This window comes from Chlamydotis macqueenii, chromosome 5 (assembly GCF_036417535.1).
Source record: "Chlamydotis macqueenii isolate bChlMac1 chromosome 5, bChlMac1.mat, whole genome shotgun sequence".
In the NCBI taxonomy this organism is placed as follows: domain Eukaryota; kingdom Metazoa; phylum Chordata; class Aves; order Otidiformes; family Otididae; genus Chlamydotis; species Chlamydotis macqueenii.
Window position 1 is genome coordinate 19,801,518 of NC_141560.1, and position 16,877 is coordinate 19,818,394.

The 16,877-nt window shown below is 35.7% G+C and overlaps 1 protein-coding gene across 3 annotated transcripts in view; it reads left to right on the forward strand.

Moving 5' to 3' along the window:
- Positions 1–16,877, forward strand: part of EML5 (EMAP like 5) — a 113,439-nt gene that overhangs the window by 33,827 nt on the left and 62,735 nt on the right. For all 3 annotated transcript variants that reach the window (XM_086748363.1, XM_086748362.1, XM_086748361.1), the window contains exons 6-11: positions 8,194–8,329; positions 10,653–10,854; positions 11,958–12,095; positions 12,856–13,112; positions 15,801–16,013; positions 16,678–16,845. In XM_086748363.1, coding sequence (XP_086604489.1) covers positions 8,194–8,329; positions 10,653–10,854; positions 11,958–12,095; positions 12,856–13,112; positions 15,801–16,013; positions 16,678–16,845 — 1,114 coding nt within the window. The remainder of the gene's footprint in view (positions 1–8,193; positions 8,330–10,652; positions 10,855–11,957; positions 12,096–12,855; positions 13,113–15,800; positions 16,014–16,677; positions 16,846–16,877) is intronic.

The following is a 16,877-nucleotide window of genomic DNA, read 5'->3' on the forward strand; positions in this document are numbered from 1 at the left end:
GCAGCTTGTTCAATTAACTAATAATTTTAAAGTGATTGAACTCCTTATTCAGACAGGTGCGTAATGGCGGTGTATCTGATAATGAACAAAAATAAAATTATGAAGAACATAAGTGTGGGAAACATATCCTGGACTATATTTTGCATTTGAGATTTCTTTATATGCATACAAGTGTATGTATATTAAAAAATAAAATATATATGCAATTACGCATGCCCTCCTGTATGCATCTGTAGAAATATTAAATGTATTCAGGAAGGCCCAAATTGTAAACCAAGAAGCATGAGGGGATATTTTAGCCTTCAAATGTTTCCTGATTCTTACTCTATACCTTCAGATCTGGTTTTAGTGTTCGTATTTAGCATTCAATAGTGTTTTATCCTATTCTATATCTTCCTAAGGTGGTGTGGACATTTACTTTTTGATGTCGAAATTAGTGAAATTAAATTTTTAAAATGTTTATACTGCATATGCAGACCTGGGTTCCCAGGGGAAGCAGTATGCTTTGTCTCCTATCCAAAACTGATCAGGAAAATACCCTCCCATCCTGTTTAGTGCTGCAGGAGACAGCTGTCCTGTATATTGGAGTATTTAGAATTGCCACATTTTTATTTCTTAGAATAATGCAATGCTTTTCACTGGTTTCAGTGTGAAATGACTCAACTGCTCAATGTAGGATGATGAGAGCTTGGTGCTCTATTACCTTATGTGCTGTATCAGTTCTTTGTTGACTGCAAGATCAAATTTGAAGTGCTCTGCTCCTTATCTTCAGTAGCGTCAGAGGATGGAGCTCAGGTGACCTTGGAGTAGGTCTCATCTAGCCTTCTATTTTTGGCTGTGTCCTTTACGCTCAATGGAATTGTACTTTGCAGTACTGAAAATTAAGTAGGGGCACTAGTCCATTGCTTTGGAATTCATTTTCACAAGAGATTAGAGTCACTACAAATCTCACCAATTTCAAAGGAAAAAAACCCAATGAAATATCTTCTGGAAGCTTACTTTCCAACAAAATGAAACCTCGTTTTGCAGTAACGTATTACCTTAAAGGATAATGTTGTCTGACTATTGTAAACACAAAAATATAGCAGCTTGGAATAAGAGTGCCTCTTCAGCCATACTAAACTATTACCATATAATTTAGTTATTTTATACTTTTAAGTAATGTCCTTCTCATCTATTCTTTTAAAATAAAATACAAGTGTAAATGATAACACTTATGATGTGCATATGTTGTTAAAAGCACTGTGTGTGCATAGTAGGGAGTTTATATGAATTTCCTTTCAGTATGCTAGTGTTGGAGTTGTCAACTCTGCATGCCTGCATCATTGCTTCTCAACAGGCTTGAGTTGAACTGAAAATTTATTCAAGGAAAAGATGTCTCATTATTTACGTTAAGTACCATGTATTCCTTTCTTGCAATGTAAACAAACAGTAGGTAGCTGAGATGCAGGAAAACATTTTCTAAAGCACGTTCGTGATGTGGGGATAGAGTCTGTCCAACTGGCAGTGATCTGCATTAATAAAACAGGTTATTTTCAAAGGCTGGCTACCTTTGTTACAGTTACCCTTGGTGAAAAGACGTTTTTTATTTTAAAAGTAGATCAATGTGAAAAAGAAACCATTCTGTCCCAGTGTAAACTACTGAGGAAACAGATAGCAATCTTAACACTACCAAGCAAAAGAAGAATTCATAGCTAAGCCAGATTATCTGTCTTCTGCCCCAGCAATACTCAGAACTGCAGACAGAGGAAAGATGAGTTTTCAGCATATTCCCATTTGAGTTTCAGTAGAAATAAAGTTGAAAGCAGATAGGTTGGGATAACAAGGAGAATTGGTTGGAAGAGAACTGGAGAGTTCACTTAATGTAAAAGTAGGAATGGAAAGTAGGAAAAGACGGAAACTAACAGGGGTTAAGAGTAAAGGCACAGAGTTCATATGCAGAGTTCATATGGGTGGCAATGGAAACTCAAATTCTAGTTTTGCTGATCTCTCCTAAATAATAATACTAATAATGAAAGTTTTAAAAGGGAGAAGGAAAAGAGAGCAACATGAAAGCATATGTAAGTTCATTGGCACTGGTAGTGCTTCAGGAAGTTATCTGTAGACAGTGCATCTGATTCTGGAAAGTTAATGTGTTGTTTTTTTTTCACTAAAAAAAAAAATCTGTTATTAGCTATCTCATTCTTGTACCAGTGCAAAGAACAGACTATAGATTATTTTATCATCTTACATGTTCTAAATTAAAGTTAGTCCATGACTGTTAAAATATATAGACAAGGTGTTACTCAGGTATTAAAACAAAATAATATGCTTATTTAAAAACACTGAGCATTTTAAAGATTCTTGTGTGCTATGCCTTTGCCTTGCATAGTAAATGTGTGTAAGATGCTTTCTCAGCAGTTGAATAATTTATTTTGAGATAGTCTTTCAGAGGTACACATTAAAGTTGTGTGGATTGATGTCAGAAACTGAAGTTAAATAACAGGCTCAAGGTTAAATAACAGGCACTCTGTTAAAACTACTGCACGCCTATGTCAGTTGGCTGAATTCTAATTACATATAGCTGGAAACAATATAATGAACTTAAATGAATGGTCTTAAGCTGGTATCATGTACTAACACATTAAGTCATGCAGTACTTTTCTCCTACTACCTAGACTAGTCATGGATTTGAAAGGTAACTATCCACTTATTTCAGCCAATGAGACATGTTAAGGCAACTGTTTTAATTTTTTTTTATATAGTAATGTGCCCATTTCTTAATTGTTCTGTGGGTGGTTTGTTAGGTAGGAAGATTAAATTTCACAATAGTGACTCTCCACTGTAAACTTATTGACACCAACCTTAAATGTATGCAGTCCGTTTCCTTGCTACGCAGTATATATTGGGAGAGACAGTATCTTAGAGCAAGTGCCCAACATATGTGTTGCTTTACATGTCAGCATCTATGTCCTGAATTGTATCTAGGAGTAAAAAGAAGGCACTACACTTCTTACTGAACTTGTATAATGTCTCTGTTCTCCATATTGCTCAGTAATAGTCAGTTGCTTCTGAAGTTTCCACGTGATCTTTCAAGCTTGGTCCTAATTATAGCTAACTGCAGTCATGTGTTTTAGAAATTGCATAGTCAGAGTTAGTGTGGCGGATTTTATATAAATGACTGCATTTAGATAAATTAACACTTGATTTTTATCCATTGGAGGCAAGATAGGTCCAGCAGCAATAGGAAACCTGAGACCACCTGCCTATTGGAAGCTTCTGGGATACAAGCAGTCGCAAAATATTCATGCAGTAGGGACCATCTTTGTCAAGTTGTTCTTGTACTTCTTCAGCTTTCAGCTGTCATTTCTGGTAGATCTGTGTATTTATTTCATTGTTTGCTCTCATTCAACTCTTTTATTTTTATTTTTATTTTTTTTTTAATTTTAATTTGAGGGAACACAGATGTCCTGGTTTTGGCTGGGATGGAGCTAATTTTCTTTCCGGTAGCTACTGTGTTTTGAATTTATTATGGGATGTAGAATGTGAAGAATTTGATAATACTCTGATGTTACTACTTGTTGCTAAGAGATCAACAATTTTTGCAGCTTCCCAGGTTTTGCTAATGTGCAGATGCAAGAAGCTGGGAGGGGTATAGCCAGTAGAGTTACCCAAACTGGCCAAACGAAGTATTCCATACCATAGGTGTCATGCTCAGTATATAAGGGAGGGTTGACTGGTGGGGAGTTCACTTTATCTGGAAATCGCTGTTCCAGAATTGCTGCTCAAGATCATTCCAAGATCATTCTCTATTCTGCTCCGTGACCGCTGCTCAGGATGGGCTGTATTGGTCATTGGGTGGTGAGAAATTGTCCGTAATTTGTTTTGTATATTCTATTATTATTATTGCTATTATTATCTATGTTTATTATCTCTTCCTTTGCTGTCCTAGTAAACTGTCCTTATCTCAACCCATGAGTTTTCCTTTAGAATAGAATAGAATGGAATCATTAAGGTAGAAGAAGACCTCTAAGATCAAGTCCAACTATCAGTCCAACACCACCCTGTCTGCTAAACCATGTCACGAAGTGCTACGTCTACATGTTTTTTGAACACCTCCAGAGCTGGTGACTCCACCACTCCCCTGGGCAGCCTGTTCCAATGCTTGACCACTCTTTCAGTAAATAAATTTTTCCTAATATCAACTCTAAACCTGATGCAACTTAAGGCCATTTCCTCTTGTCCTACCACTAGTTAATTGGAAGAAGAGATCAATGCCTGCCTCCCTACAACCTCCTTTCAGGTAGTTGTAGAGAGTGATGAGGTCTCTCAGCCTCCTTTTCTCTAGACTAAACAATCCCAGTTCCCTCAGCCACTTCTTATAAGACATGTGCTCTGGACCCTTCACCAGCTCTGTTGCCCTTCTCTGGATGTGCTCCAGCATCTCAATGTCCTTCTTGTACTGAGGGGCCCAAAACTGAACACAGTATTTGAGGTGTGGCCTCATCAGTGCTGAGTACAGGGGCACAATCACTTCCCTACTCCTGCTGGCCACACTGTTCCTGATACAAGCTACAATGCTGTTGGGCTTCTTGGCAACCTGGGCATACTGCTGGCTTATGTTCAGCTGACTGTCAACCAGCACCCCCAGGTCCCTTTTCTACAGGGATCTTTCCAGCCACTCTTCTCCAAGCCTGTAGTATTGCATGGGGTTGTTGTGACCGAAGTGGAGGACCTGGCACTTGGCTATGTTGAACCTCATACAGTTCACCTTGGCCCATCAATCCAGCCTATTCAGATCCCTCTGCAGAGCCTTCCTACCCTTGAGCAGATCAACACTCCCACCCAATTTGGTGTCATCTGCAAACTTACTGAGGGAGCACTCAATCCCCTCATCCAGGTTGTTGATAAAGATACTAAACAAGACAGGCCCCAAAACTGAGTCCTGAGGAACGCTGCTTGTGACTGGCCGCCAACTGGATTTAACTCTGTTCACCACAACTCTCTGGGCTTGGCCAGTTTTTTATCCAGTGAAGAGTACAGCTGTCTAAGCCATGAGCTACCAGCTTCTCTAGGAGAACGCTGTGGGAGGAAGTGTCAAAGGCTTTGCTGAAGTCCAGGTAGATCACATGCACAGCCTTTCCCTCATCCACTGGGCAGGTCACCTGGTCATAGAAGGAGGTCAGGTTGGTCAAACAGGACCTGCCTTTCAGGAACCCATGCTAGCTGCGCCTGATCCCCTGGTTGTCCTGCACATGCCTGGTGAGCACACTCAAGATGAACCGCTTCATAATCTTCCCAGGTACTAAGGCCAGCCTTGACAGTTCATTGGATCCTCCTTCCGACCCTTCTTGTAGATGAGCGTGACATTGGCGGGCCTCCAGTCATCTGGGACCTTCCCTGTTAACCAGTTTCTTTCCAGTTTTCTCCCCCTTGCCGCGAGGGAGGGGGAACGAGCAGCTGTGTGGTACTCAGTTGGTGACTGGGGTTAAATCACAACAACAGATGTGATACCAGCTAGGTATATTGGAAAAATAGGAAATACTCTACATTTTGAGAAAACTGCTGATCAATTTGAGATGTTATTTCCAGAATTTTTCCATGCATTAGGAAGTGTAATGAAAAATTACAGTCTGTATCTCAAACTTTGTAATTTTTGAAGTGGAAGAATTTGATCTACATCACTTATTTTGATTCAGGAGCATATTCAGTCTTTGTTGCTCACATGATTCAGTTGGATCAAACAAAGTCAGTGCAACTGCTTGCCTCTCATTACTGCTAAAAGACTATTGACCATCAAGAATCAAATTATGTTAATAACAATTTCAGGCTGAAGGATTAAGAGAAGCATGAAAACTCCAAAGTTAATTTGCATTAACAATCTTGATGGTTTCTAAAAGGAAAGTTTTAGTGGAAGAATTATGACAGGCTAAGCTATCAGAGTAAAAAATCTGCTTTTTCCCTATTAAGTGTGGGCCTCACAATTAAACAAAGAGTAGTTAAGCTCAGCTTCTTCTGTTGGGTACTTACAGTCCCCATTAATAAGAGACCTTTTTTCTAGGTTTCATCTAATTCTTCTATTCCAGTGGCACATAGACTGAAATGAGAATGTCCTGTTGCATTTCAGGAGATTGAGGAAGCACAACATCTGCCAAATCTCCTTGACAACCAGTATGTCCTTTTCAAGATAAGGATATTCTGTGAAATGGAAAACAGATTAATCCTGGATCCACTGATCTTATCTTCAAAACATTCAGCCAGCTTCCCACATCGCCAAATGTCTGATTCTTTTTTAAATACTGACTAATTAAATAATGGATTTTGGAAGGAGTTAATTAGAGAAAAGAGAATAATTCTATTATCAGGGTTGTATTCCAAAAAGAGCTTTAAAAGATTTAACTATGGCAGAAGTTGGGCAAAATTCAGTATATGGTACAAAATGGGCAAAAATTCCTCTAGCCTTTTATTTACTCGATGACACTAGAGGTTAATGCAGTAAACCAGACAAACAGAGATGTACACAGAGAAACAAATACATTTTTGGGTTATATTTTAAAAAATCTCTAGGTTCCTAAAGAAACAGAGGATTTTCAGGACATTAGAGATAATGAGAGTCAGTCTTCTAATCTGCTTATGACTTAAAAATTCCACTACATTTCTGACTAGGTATGTACTGCTCCTGAAAATATGGCTTGTCTTAGAAATCTGTATCCTGAGGATGGACGTGACACATCAAAAGTTTTGAGTTCAGTCACCCTAGTCTTTCAGTTTTGATTGTGATTTGACATTCTATGCTTTTTTTTTTTTTTTGTGAAAGGTGAGAGATTTCTTTTTACTAAATTTGAAAAATGCTTTCCTTGTTATCTGATGCTGGCAAAGCAAACACAGTCTATATTTCATTGTGATCGGTCCATTATGATATTTTCCTTAGTTATAATTTAAGAAGAAAAACCATCTTGGTAGGAGAGAATAGTCATGAGTACCTGGGAATTCTCACAAGCCACAATGCTGGATGCTAATGTGTTCTGTAGGTATACAGCTTTGTTTCACCCCCAAAGCCAATCTCTCCTTTGCAGATTGCTTTCACTTTTGGGGTTAATATGCTTAATTTTAATTACTCTAAAATTCAGACCCCCAACCAAAGAAAGGGTTGGAACTTTACATTTGCTTCTGTACAAAAGTGAAATTTTAGAGCAGTATTATAGAATGTGTATGTCTGTTATTGGCTGTTCTACCTTCTTTTGGACAGGAGTGAGAGACAGATTTTCCCTTCCTTTTTTTTTTTTTTTAATACTCTCCTGTTTTCTTTTGTCATACCTGAATATTAAATATTTTCATTAAATATAGAACAATTTTTTTAGCTTCTCATAGGCTTATTAGCCAAAGTTGCCCTTTCAGTAGCTTTGCTTACTGAAATATGTGAGCTACTTCTGACAATAAGACTAGTGAGTTGTGTAGGTACTTAAAAAAGGTGTATGCTGTTTAGATAATGTATTGTGTTTACATCCAATGTACTGGCTATGTGGATGCAGTATCTTTATTTTAATAATAGATGTATCATCCTTACTCTTTGTTATCCTGAAGAAGACATCTATCAAGTGAGTTAAAATGTGTTAGATTTTGTTTCCTGATGTGCACCTTTAAAATAAGAGCTTATATTCTGTATTTTAAACGGTGTTAATTGATCCCTGTTTTTCTAATATTTTACTTCTAACCTTAAATTTTAAATCAATCTTCCTTGGCTTAAAATATAAAAAAAATTCTCAATGTTTTTTGCTTGATTGCATAGAAGCTGAGTAACAGCAACAAAGGCTCTCAGCCAAACCTAACGGAGTTCTGTGGGAATCTTCCTGCTGACTCTGTAAGACTCAGACCAGGCCCTAAGGCCAGAGGATACGAAACTAAACTGAACTCTTTCTAAAAAGCAGCGTTGTTAGAATCATCATAATGAGGATGAAAGCAGTATTACAATGGTTCTCTTATGTTACTGTTTGTCAATGAATGTGAATTCTGCTCGTTTTGAGTTTGTTTCCATTTCTAACTTTTCCATATTTAAAGCTTGTGTTAGTTGCATACGTTTATGCTGTTTTCAACAACGTAACAAGGTAGGAAGACAGGAACACAATCAACGCTGGCATGGACAGGAGTTCCACTTTCTATATTGATATCTCCAATCAGTGTATATTGTTAAAAATAACTTTATTCTCTCCTTAGGCAGGAATTTTCAGCATGAATGCATGCGAAGAGGGTTTTGCCACTGGTGGCAGGGATGGCTGTGTTCGCTTGTGGGACTTAAATTTTAAACCAATTACTGTGATTGATCTCAGGGAAACAGACCAGGGATATAAAGGTAAAAATAAGTTTATCACTTTTCATATACCAATAAGGTAGGAAATTTACCAATGTTTTGAACAAGAAAAGACTTAAAAAACCCAAAAAGATTGTTTCATGTATGTTACTGTGAACTATGTGCTAGAAAAGAAATTTGATCATGCCTATTAGTATGAAGGTCATGTAGTCCTTCAAAGTTAATGTAAAACATACTGTGACGTTGTAGACAGAGAGATGTATTTTTTTTTCTTTTAAACCAATAAACCAGTAACCAGGTCTTTTCTGTAGCACAGCAGTTCTTAACAGGGAAGAGTAATGCTTTAAGAGAGCTTAGAAGAGACAGCAAGATCTACAGTATAAAACAGTGAAGTACAGAAATTGCGTTTGCTAGTTGTCCAAATGTTCATAAAAACTACTTGGAAGTAACCTACAGTTTCATAGTACTTAGAATGCTGCTTACATATATCTATGACTTTAGTTACAGTTTGTGTCACGCTAAAATTTTACATCTAGCAGTCTATAGGATGTTTTGTTGGTGTTCTAGATATTGTTGCTGTAGTGATTCAAGAAAATGATAGAAATGTATACTGAAGCACTAATGTCACTTACAATATCACTTCTGTTGGCATTTGGTTTTCTTTGCCCCCAGTCACTTTGTTATTTTCCAATGTCTTGGCAAGAATTTGGCAATGTGCTAGAATATCTGATGGCAATCAGACATCCAGGGTAAATAAGTAACTGATTACAAGTTAAATCTTTATATTCTGTAATTGACTTGGTATTCCCACCAAGATTGTGAAATATGGTAACAAGATGGAATGCTTTTAAACACCCTGCAGTACTCTCTTTTAAATTTAAATTTACTCAGCTGCTGTTTCTTAGCTCTGTGGCATGTAGCTGAAAGCTATGTTTCATTCCCTGTTCCATTCTTTCAAACTTGTTCTCTACTCCGGATTGTCTCCTTTACTTTTGGTGGAACAGACTCTTGCCATGAACTCTTTTGATTTTTCTTGATCACTTATGTGAATTCGATCCTCATCCTTGGGACTTGTCAAATGCCCATGACAGGATTTAAAAAATCCTGTCTTTAATAAATTCAATTTCCTGAATCTTTTCCCTTCAGTCTTTTTTTTTTTTCTTATTGTATCTTTTTGATGATTGCCTTTATGACCTGTCCTTCTACTTGTTTTCTTAATTGCATTTTCTGCTGCTTCTGTACTTCACCACTTGGTAATTTTATCCGTGAACATGAACTGAAGTTCTGTATTCCTGTGAATGCCTCACTGAGCAATTAGTTGACTCTAGATATATCTCCTAAGTAGTCAAGTTTTTTTTTTTCAAAATATCGCTGTCTACCATAAGAAGTTTGAAATTAGTAAACCACCTCTTAATCGTTCTTCATCAAAGATTCTTGTTATTTCTTCCTTTATTTTTCATCACTGTAGACAATATAGCCATATAATATCTAGATTATAGGGCTGAATGGTACGGTGGTTATATTTCCCAGTACAGCACAACAGGAACAGATCTGTAAAGCAAAACAGTTGGTGTGGAGGGTTAGAGTAGCACAATATATATGCATTTTCAAAGGTGTTTGAGGGGCATTAGCTCTAGTCTGGGTCAGTAGACTAATATTCCGCAGTCGAAGTGCACTGAGTGCACTCCTGAAGCATATCTTTTAGTTCTGTTTCATATGGAGGGAGTTTTATTTGTGCATTTGATGGCTATCTTGTAACCCTTTTCATCTCCTTTTATGTTGTTTCATTTATTTATAATTTCTATTCAGTGGGAAAAATAATTCCAGGTACTATTAAGACGTTACAAGGATTTACTTTAGGAGGAGCATCTCAGAAACAAGCTGGGCAGAACTGGCCTCTTTAACTGTCTTACATATAATGCATGCTCCACTGGTGCATCTGTCAGTTATATAATTTAGGTTATCTAGCTAGTACTAAGGTCCATGGTTTGATCAGAAACTGTAATTTATATTGTCTGCTACCTTTGTTGAAATTTAAAGACCTTAAATGCGTCATTTCAGATGCAAATGTCAGTATTATTTTTTTCTGTCAGAGATCTTGTAACATAAGAATTGGCTACATGGCTTTTATTAAAATAAGGCTCACATTTTATTTTAGAATTTTTGTGATATTGAGCTTGAAAAGTTAATGTTCCAAGGGGCAATATGTGTTATATGGAATAGATAAAAGGAGTAAATGAAGGAATAAGAGAAGATATATGGATCCTTCTTGACGTTTTCTTGGTTTTATGTTTTGTCATGTGCTACGTTACCTTTATTTCACAAATTCTCAGGATGTGTATTTCTCTGACAATCTCTTCTACAGGTCTGTCTGTAAGAAGTGTTTGCTGGAGAGGAGACCATATACTTGTTGGGACACAAGATAGTGAAATTTTTGAAATTGTGGTGCATGAGCGTAATAAGCCTTTCCTGATAATGCAAGGGCACTGTGAAGGAGAACTGTGGGCTTTGGCTGTCCATCCTACAAAACCGCTAGCAATGACTGGAAGTGATGATCGTTCAGTCAGGTTAAATCTTGTTTGTTTGTTTAGGAGCATACAGTTTCATACAAGCAGCTCATTTTGTAGATAATTGAAATGTATACTTTTTAAAGGTATTAAAATGTGACATTGAAGTGCTTCTGAACCAGTTAAGTTATGCTTGAAATTAGTGCTCTCCAGTAATAAAATACAGTGGAAATGTATATTTCATAAAAATGAAATGTACAAAATTTGAAAAAATTCAATTTAGCCTGACATTAAGCACTCATACACGTGTATCCTGTAAGTGTTTCCTTTTCAGGAGTTATGTTAGGCATTCACAGGTGACAATGAAAAAAATAGTAATAAAAACTTACAGTTTTTACTGTTACCATATTCACTTTTTCACATGCTGTGAATTAACTTCTACCTTGGGTGTTTCTTCAAACTAATGCATGCATAGTAAATAGAATCTATATTCTGAGAAAACCCAGTAGATTACTCCTTTTTACAAGTTCATCTTTTTTTTTTTGTCAAAAACACCTTTTCTCTTCTTTCATAGAAATTATATGTGTTGGCATTTTTGTTAAGTATCTTAAGTATAACATAGTTAAGCAAAACAGTAGTTGAATTATCAATACTGAAGTAATGCTCTAGAGTTCCAGATATATCTTGTAATGGTAGATGTAATGTATCTTGTAGTAAGAACTTACATGTTATAGTATTGTCCATTTATATGTAAGGAGTTATGAATAATGACTTAATAGGAAAGGGTATGTTTACTGAGCAAAGTCTTTTATTGTTCTTTATTGTTGTTCTTGGCTAAAATGATTAACAAAATAGTAAAATTTTCACAGAATGATCTAAAAGTATGTATTGTCATATGTTATCATTCTTTTTATATTCAGAAAGTCAAACAGAATTAATCTTCCCTTGCATTTTCTTATTAGATACTTTCTTGCTGATGTAAATGTAAGAATATTCTTTGCTTTATGCAAAATTCACACTTTGATCTTAGCTTTTCCTTGTGGAAAGTTATATTAAAACAGCACACTACCATATCCAGCATCCTGCAGAAATTGCAGGCTTCATGCTATCTATGACACAGTTACAAACAACTCCTTACATTTGTAATTATTAATTTATTTTAGAATTTGGAGTTTAATAGACCATGCTCTGATTGCTCGGTGCAATATGGAGGAACCGATCCGCTGTGCTGCGGTTAGTACCGATGGAATCCATCTTGCTCTTGGAATGAAGGATGGCTCTTTCACTGTGCTTCGAGTCAGGTATGTTACAAAAATGAAAAATAGATATATTAACTCTTTCAAGCATGTTATCTAATTACTTCTACAAATTGTATGTATATTGACACTGTAGTGACCATACATGAGGAGATACTTACATTTCTGTTTTAAATTAGTGATCTTGAGAGTACTCAGATTTTTTAAATGTATGCACTTCATGTGTTCATGTTGTTCCATAGCGACACATTTGAAAAAGTATATTGGTCTGTTTGCAAAGAATGGCAGTGTTCTAGCAAGTGTTTTACTTTAGGTTTTAGCTTTATTAATTATTCTTGAATTATCAAGAGATAAATTTTCATTACCTCTTAAATTGTTTCCATGTGTTGGAATGCTGCTTGTCAGCACATGACACATGCAAAACCAGTGGTGCCTTGTTGCTTTGATCCCACAGTTTTAAAGGGAAAATAAGGTTTGTATCTGATGCTAGTGAAGTTTTTTTCCCTTAGTGAATAAAGATCTAGTAATCTAACTGATTTTTTTTTTTTTTTGTGGACCCAACTTGAACAGTTCCTTTTGTTCACTCTCTCTGCATCTGGTGCAGCACCTTCTTGTGTCACTGTTCCCTTCTCTTTTTTTGGCCATGAAGCATTATCCAATGGTAAAAGTAGCAGGATTATGTTTGCACATATGATAGTAAAGTTCAGTTCATCATTTCACAATGTTGTTCATTTTTTGAAACTGGGAACTTGACAGTATGATAAGGCTCTTCTATACTTATGGCATGCTTTCTTTCATACTGCAGAGATATGACTGAGGTTGTTCATATCAAAGACAGGAAAGAAGCTATTCATGAACTGAAATATTCACCAGATGGGAATTTCCTAGCTGTTGGTTCCAATGACAGTTCTGTGGATATATATGGTGTTGTTCAGCGATACAAGAAAGTTGGGGAATGTATTGGATCTTTAAGTTTCATCACCCATATGGACTGGTCTTCGGACAGTAAATACTTACAGACCAATGATGGCAATGGGAAGAGACTTTTTTACAGGATGCCAAGTAAGATTCTGAGTTGCCTTTATGATATTTGTTACTTATTCAGAAAGAATGTATAATAGTTTCGTAAAAACAGCCAAATACAGATTCTGGTTCAAAGCACTGGGTTATAGAGAATTTTTTTTTTCTAAGTTCTTATAAATATTTGCTATATTTGAATAAGTACAGCATTTTCTGGCAAATATTCTTATCCTTATATGTTTACTCATCTTTATAATGCATCTTTTAGTGGTAGAAATGCTGGCTTATAATTTCTTTTATTTCTCAGAACTAAATCTTTGCTCCCACTTTTTTTAGAAAAAGAAGAATATTGCATTCAAAATCAATTTTGCAATAGCTTAATAGCTTTGTACTTATTGAGCTTGGATATTAAATGGATTATCATTTGCTTGGACTGTATGTTTTTTACAATGTGTGGAAAAATCTATATATTGTGTCTTGGAGGAGTCATCTGGTTTTTTAGAATTATGTTTGTAGCAAAACAGGAATTTACCTTAAAAGAGCTTTTACAGTGAGAAAGTTGTAAGAGATAGAAACAATTGGAAGGCAAATGAATTTGGAACTATAATGGGATTAGGTAACTGTAAAGAAAATACGAGTACCTGATAGAAGATTGCCAGAATGTTAGGAATTACTCACTGGAAACAAAAGAAATATTGAAGCTGTGATACATGTATGATTAAATCATGCAACCTTTAAAATGAATAAAAATACCAAATGAAATTTAGCTGGACAGTCTATTGATAATGCAAGTTCAAATGTGCCTTTTCTCTTTTATGGCAGGGGAATATTAAAGAAAATTAGTATATTACATAATATTAATATATAGTTTTCAGTTGTTTGTGACAACTGAATTATTGTAAATATTTTCAAGACAACACTGTCTTGAAAACTTGACTGAACTGTCCCATAGTCTTGAAACAGTTTGCGTCAAGACAGTTCCCTCTGCAGAGGACATGTGCACATAGTATGTATATCTTAAAGCTTTGGATTTAAGTAGTGCTTATTACAATATGTCAAGGGCTGTGTTTTCACAACGTTTGACTTGTTTCTTTCGTGTGTATACTCTCTTACTCTTGTGTAACATCTTTCTATATTTTTTTCCGCTCAGCTTTTTTGTAGTGACTATAAACATGGACTCATCATCACCACCATCTTGTCCTCTCATTTGTTACACAATATTTATGCTTTGCACTGTACGTTATTCATAGTTCCATGGAGCTTTTTGTGACTCTCTTTGCTGAAGCATCTAATTCATTCTAGGCACAAGTTTGATTTTGTGCACTGAATGAGACAGAAGATATGTAAGAAAAGATAGTAAATGAGAATTTAATTAGACTGTAACAAATACATACACACAGGAGGAGCGGTTTGAAGTTACATAGGCAGCTTTCAGCCTGGAGTTTCTTGATGTATTAGAATGTGGGAGTGTGAATGCTGTGTGTTTATGAAAAAAGTTTAGCAAAGTCAGTGAAGTCAGAGGAATTTCCTAAATATTTTGAAATAGTGATTGGAATCATGTAACACTTGAAATTCCACAATAAACGAGTAAGGAACTGACAGTTGCCTAATACAAGATCTGTAGGGCTTAGTCATTGATATAACCAGTATTAGTATTCATCGTTTACATGGATTAGTGATTAAAAGAAATTAGAAGGTAAACTGCCTCAAAGGGTGCAGTTATTTCATCAGAGCTGAAGAATCTTCAAACAGGGCACTTGAGTTCTTTTCCAGTTTTTGGAGGGGTGTAGCATAGATAAACTCTTACTTGAGTGTGTGTGTGGGGGGGGTTAAGTCTTCCTTTCTGGTTTATTTGCCATTTTGCTTTGCCTTTTCTCTATCTGTTCTTTACTCTGTTTATTCCAGTCCACTTGAGTTCTCTCTTGCCCTATCCCTCTGTTGAAAACTTACCTCCTTAGTGTACCTGAGGCTGCTCCCCGCTACATCTTGTCTCCTCCCACTAGTTATAATACTATTAACAATAAGAAAACGGGAACTCATCCCAGTTGCCTTCAACTTTGTTACCACTGAAGACTGAGAAGTGAATTGTTGGCAATGTTCTGCTCAGTTGCGCACTCAATCTGACTCCCAACTTTTACATTTGCTTGCGTTGTTCTTGTGTTGCTCCTGCACTCTGCTTCTGGCCATTCTGAGGACATAGGGCCTTTGGTCTGACCGTTAAGCTCTTACATGAAACTTTGTGCGACTGCAACTATCTTATTACAGATAGAGCTGATGTGAAATAATGTAACAAGATACATAAAATTGATGTTACATAAATAATAAAATACGTAAAATTGATATTTTCAGTAATTTACAGTGGCCAGATCTAAATTAATACTTTAGTTCTTACTCTAAATAATCCAGGTTTCTAGAATAGTACAGCAAAGGAATTTTTGCAAACTTTATCTTAGAATGGCTACGTGTATTTTTTGATAAACATTTAAAAATAACACAACCTCAAGCAGATAGTGGTAAATAACAAAAGCTGTAAAGTATTAAGTAGTCTTGAGAAGCCTTACTAAAGATACTGTTGGTCATAATAGAGAATTGTAGATCAGGACAGTTTTAAAAATCAGGTTTTATTTGCGTCTCACTTGGATTTGATTTCTGGAGGATTTTAAAAAAATTTATGTGCTTTAACATTGCCTAAGTGAATATTGAAAAATAGCTCTTTATTTTTGTTTGTAGGTGGAAAAGAAGTAACAAACAAGGAGGAATTGAAAGGCATTCAGTGGGCATCATGGACCTGTGTTTCTGGCCTAGAAGTTAATGGAATCTGGCCCAAATATTCAGATATAAATGATATAAATTCTGTGGATGCAAATTTTATTGGGCAAGTTATGGTTACAGCAGATGATTATGGAATAGTAAAGCTCTTTCGGTACCCATGTCTAAGAAAAGGTAGTACCTTTAAGTTCAATTATAAACATATAGTTTTGAATTTTGGTTATTCAAGAAAAAGGCTTTAGAAAATGCATTTTTGAGAATTCTATAAATGACCAATATTTATTCTTAGAAGTTTAGTTTGAGCTCAAGCTCAAAGGTGGAAAATAATAATAGGCTAGTGTATTGACAATTGTAATAGTAACAGTATTTTATTTGCATTTTGAATAGCATAGCCACAAGTTTTACATATCTTGTGTTTTGTAAAATAGTTATCTTTTTTTTTTTGGAGAGAGAGAGAGTATTTAATGATATGATGTAATATCTACCCTTTTATGAGATACATATCTTTAAGTATTTCACCTTGGTCTTCAAGTACAATACAATTTAAAAAAATCTTCCTTTAGTACACCTCGTACAGCACTATCCTGTCTTCTCTCTTTGTATTTGGCTTGTTAAAGATATTATATCCTGGAATCCAAATTTAAAAATGTATCTTAAAGACAGATTATAATTTGTCAATACTGCAAAAAGTTTCTGCTGTTAATTAAAATATCACTAGTAATTAGAATTCCATAGTTTAACTGCTACTTTTTATAAGGGTTCCTTGATATGTTTTCCTGAAGTGCTTCTCAAACATTTATTCCACATATATTGAAAGAGATTTTTATTCTTGTTCTAGGAGCAAAGTTTAAAAAATATCTTGGTCATTCTGCTCATGTGACAAATGTCAGATGGTCACATGATCACCAATGGGTTGTTTCCATTGGGGGAGCTGATCATTCTGTCTTTCAGTGGAAATTTGTCCCTGACCGGAAGTTGAAGGATTCTCTTCATATAGCACCCCAAGGTAAGTAACTTATTTAAAAAAAAAAAAGAAAA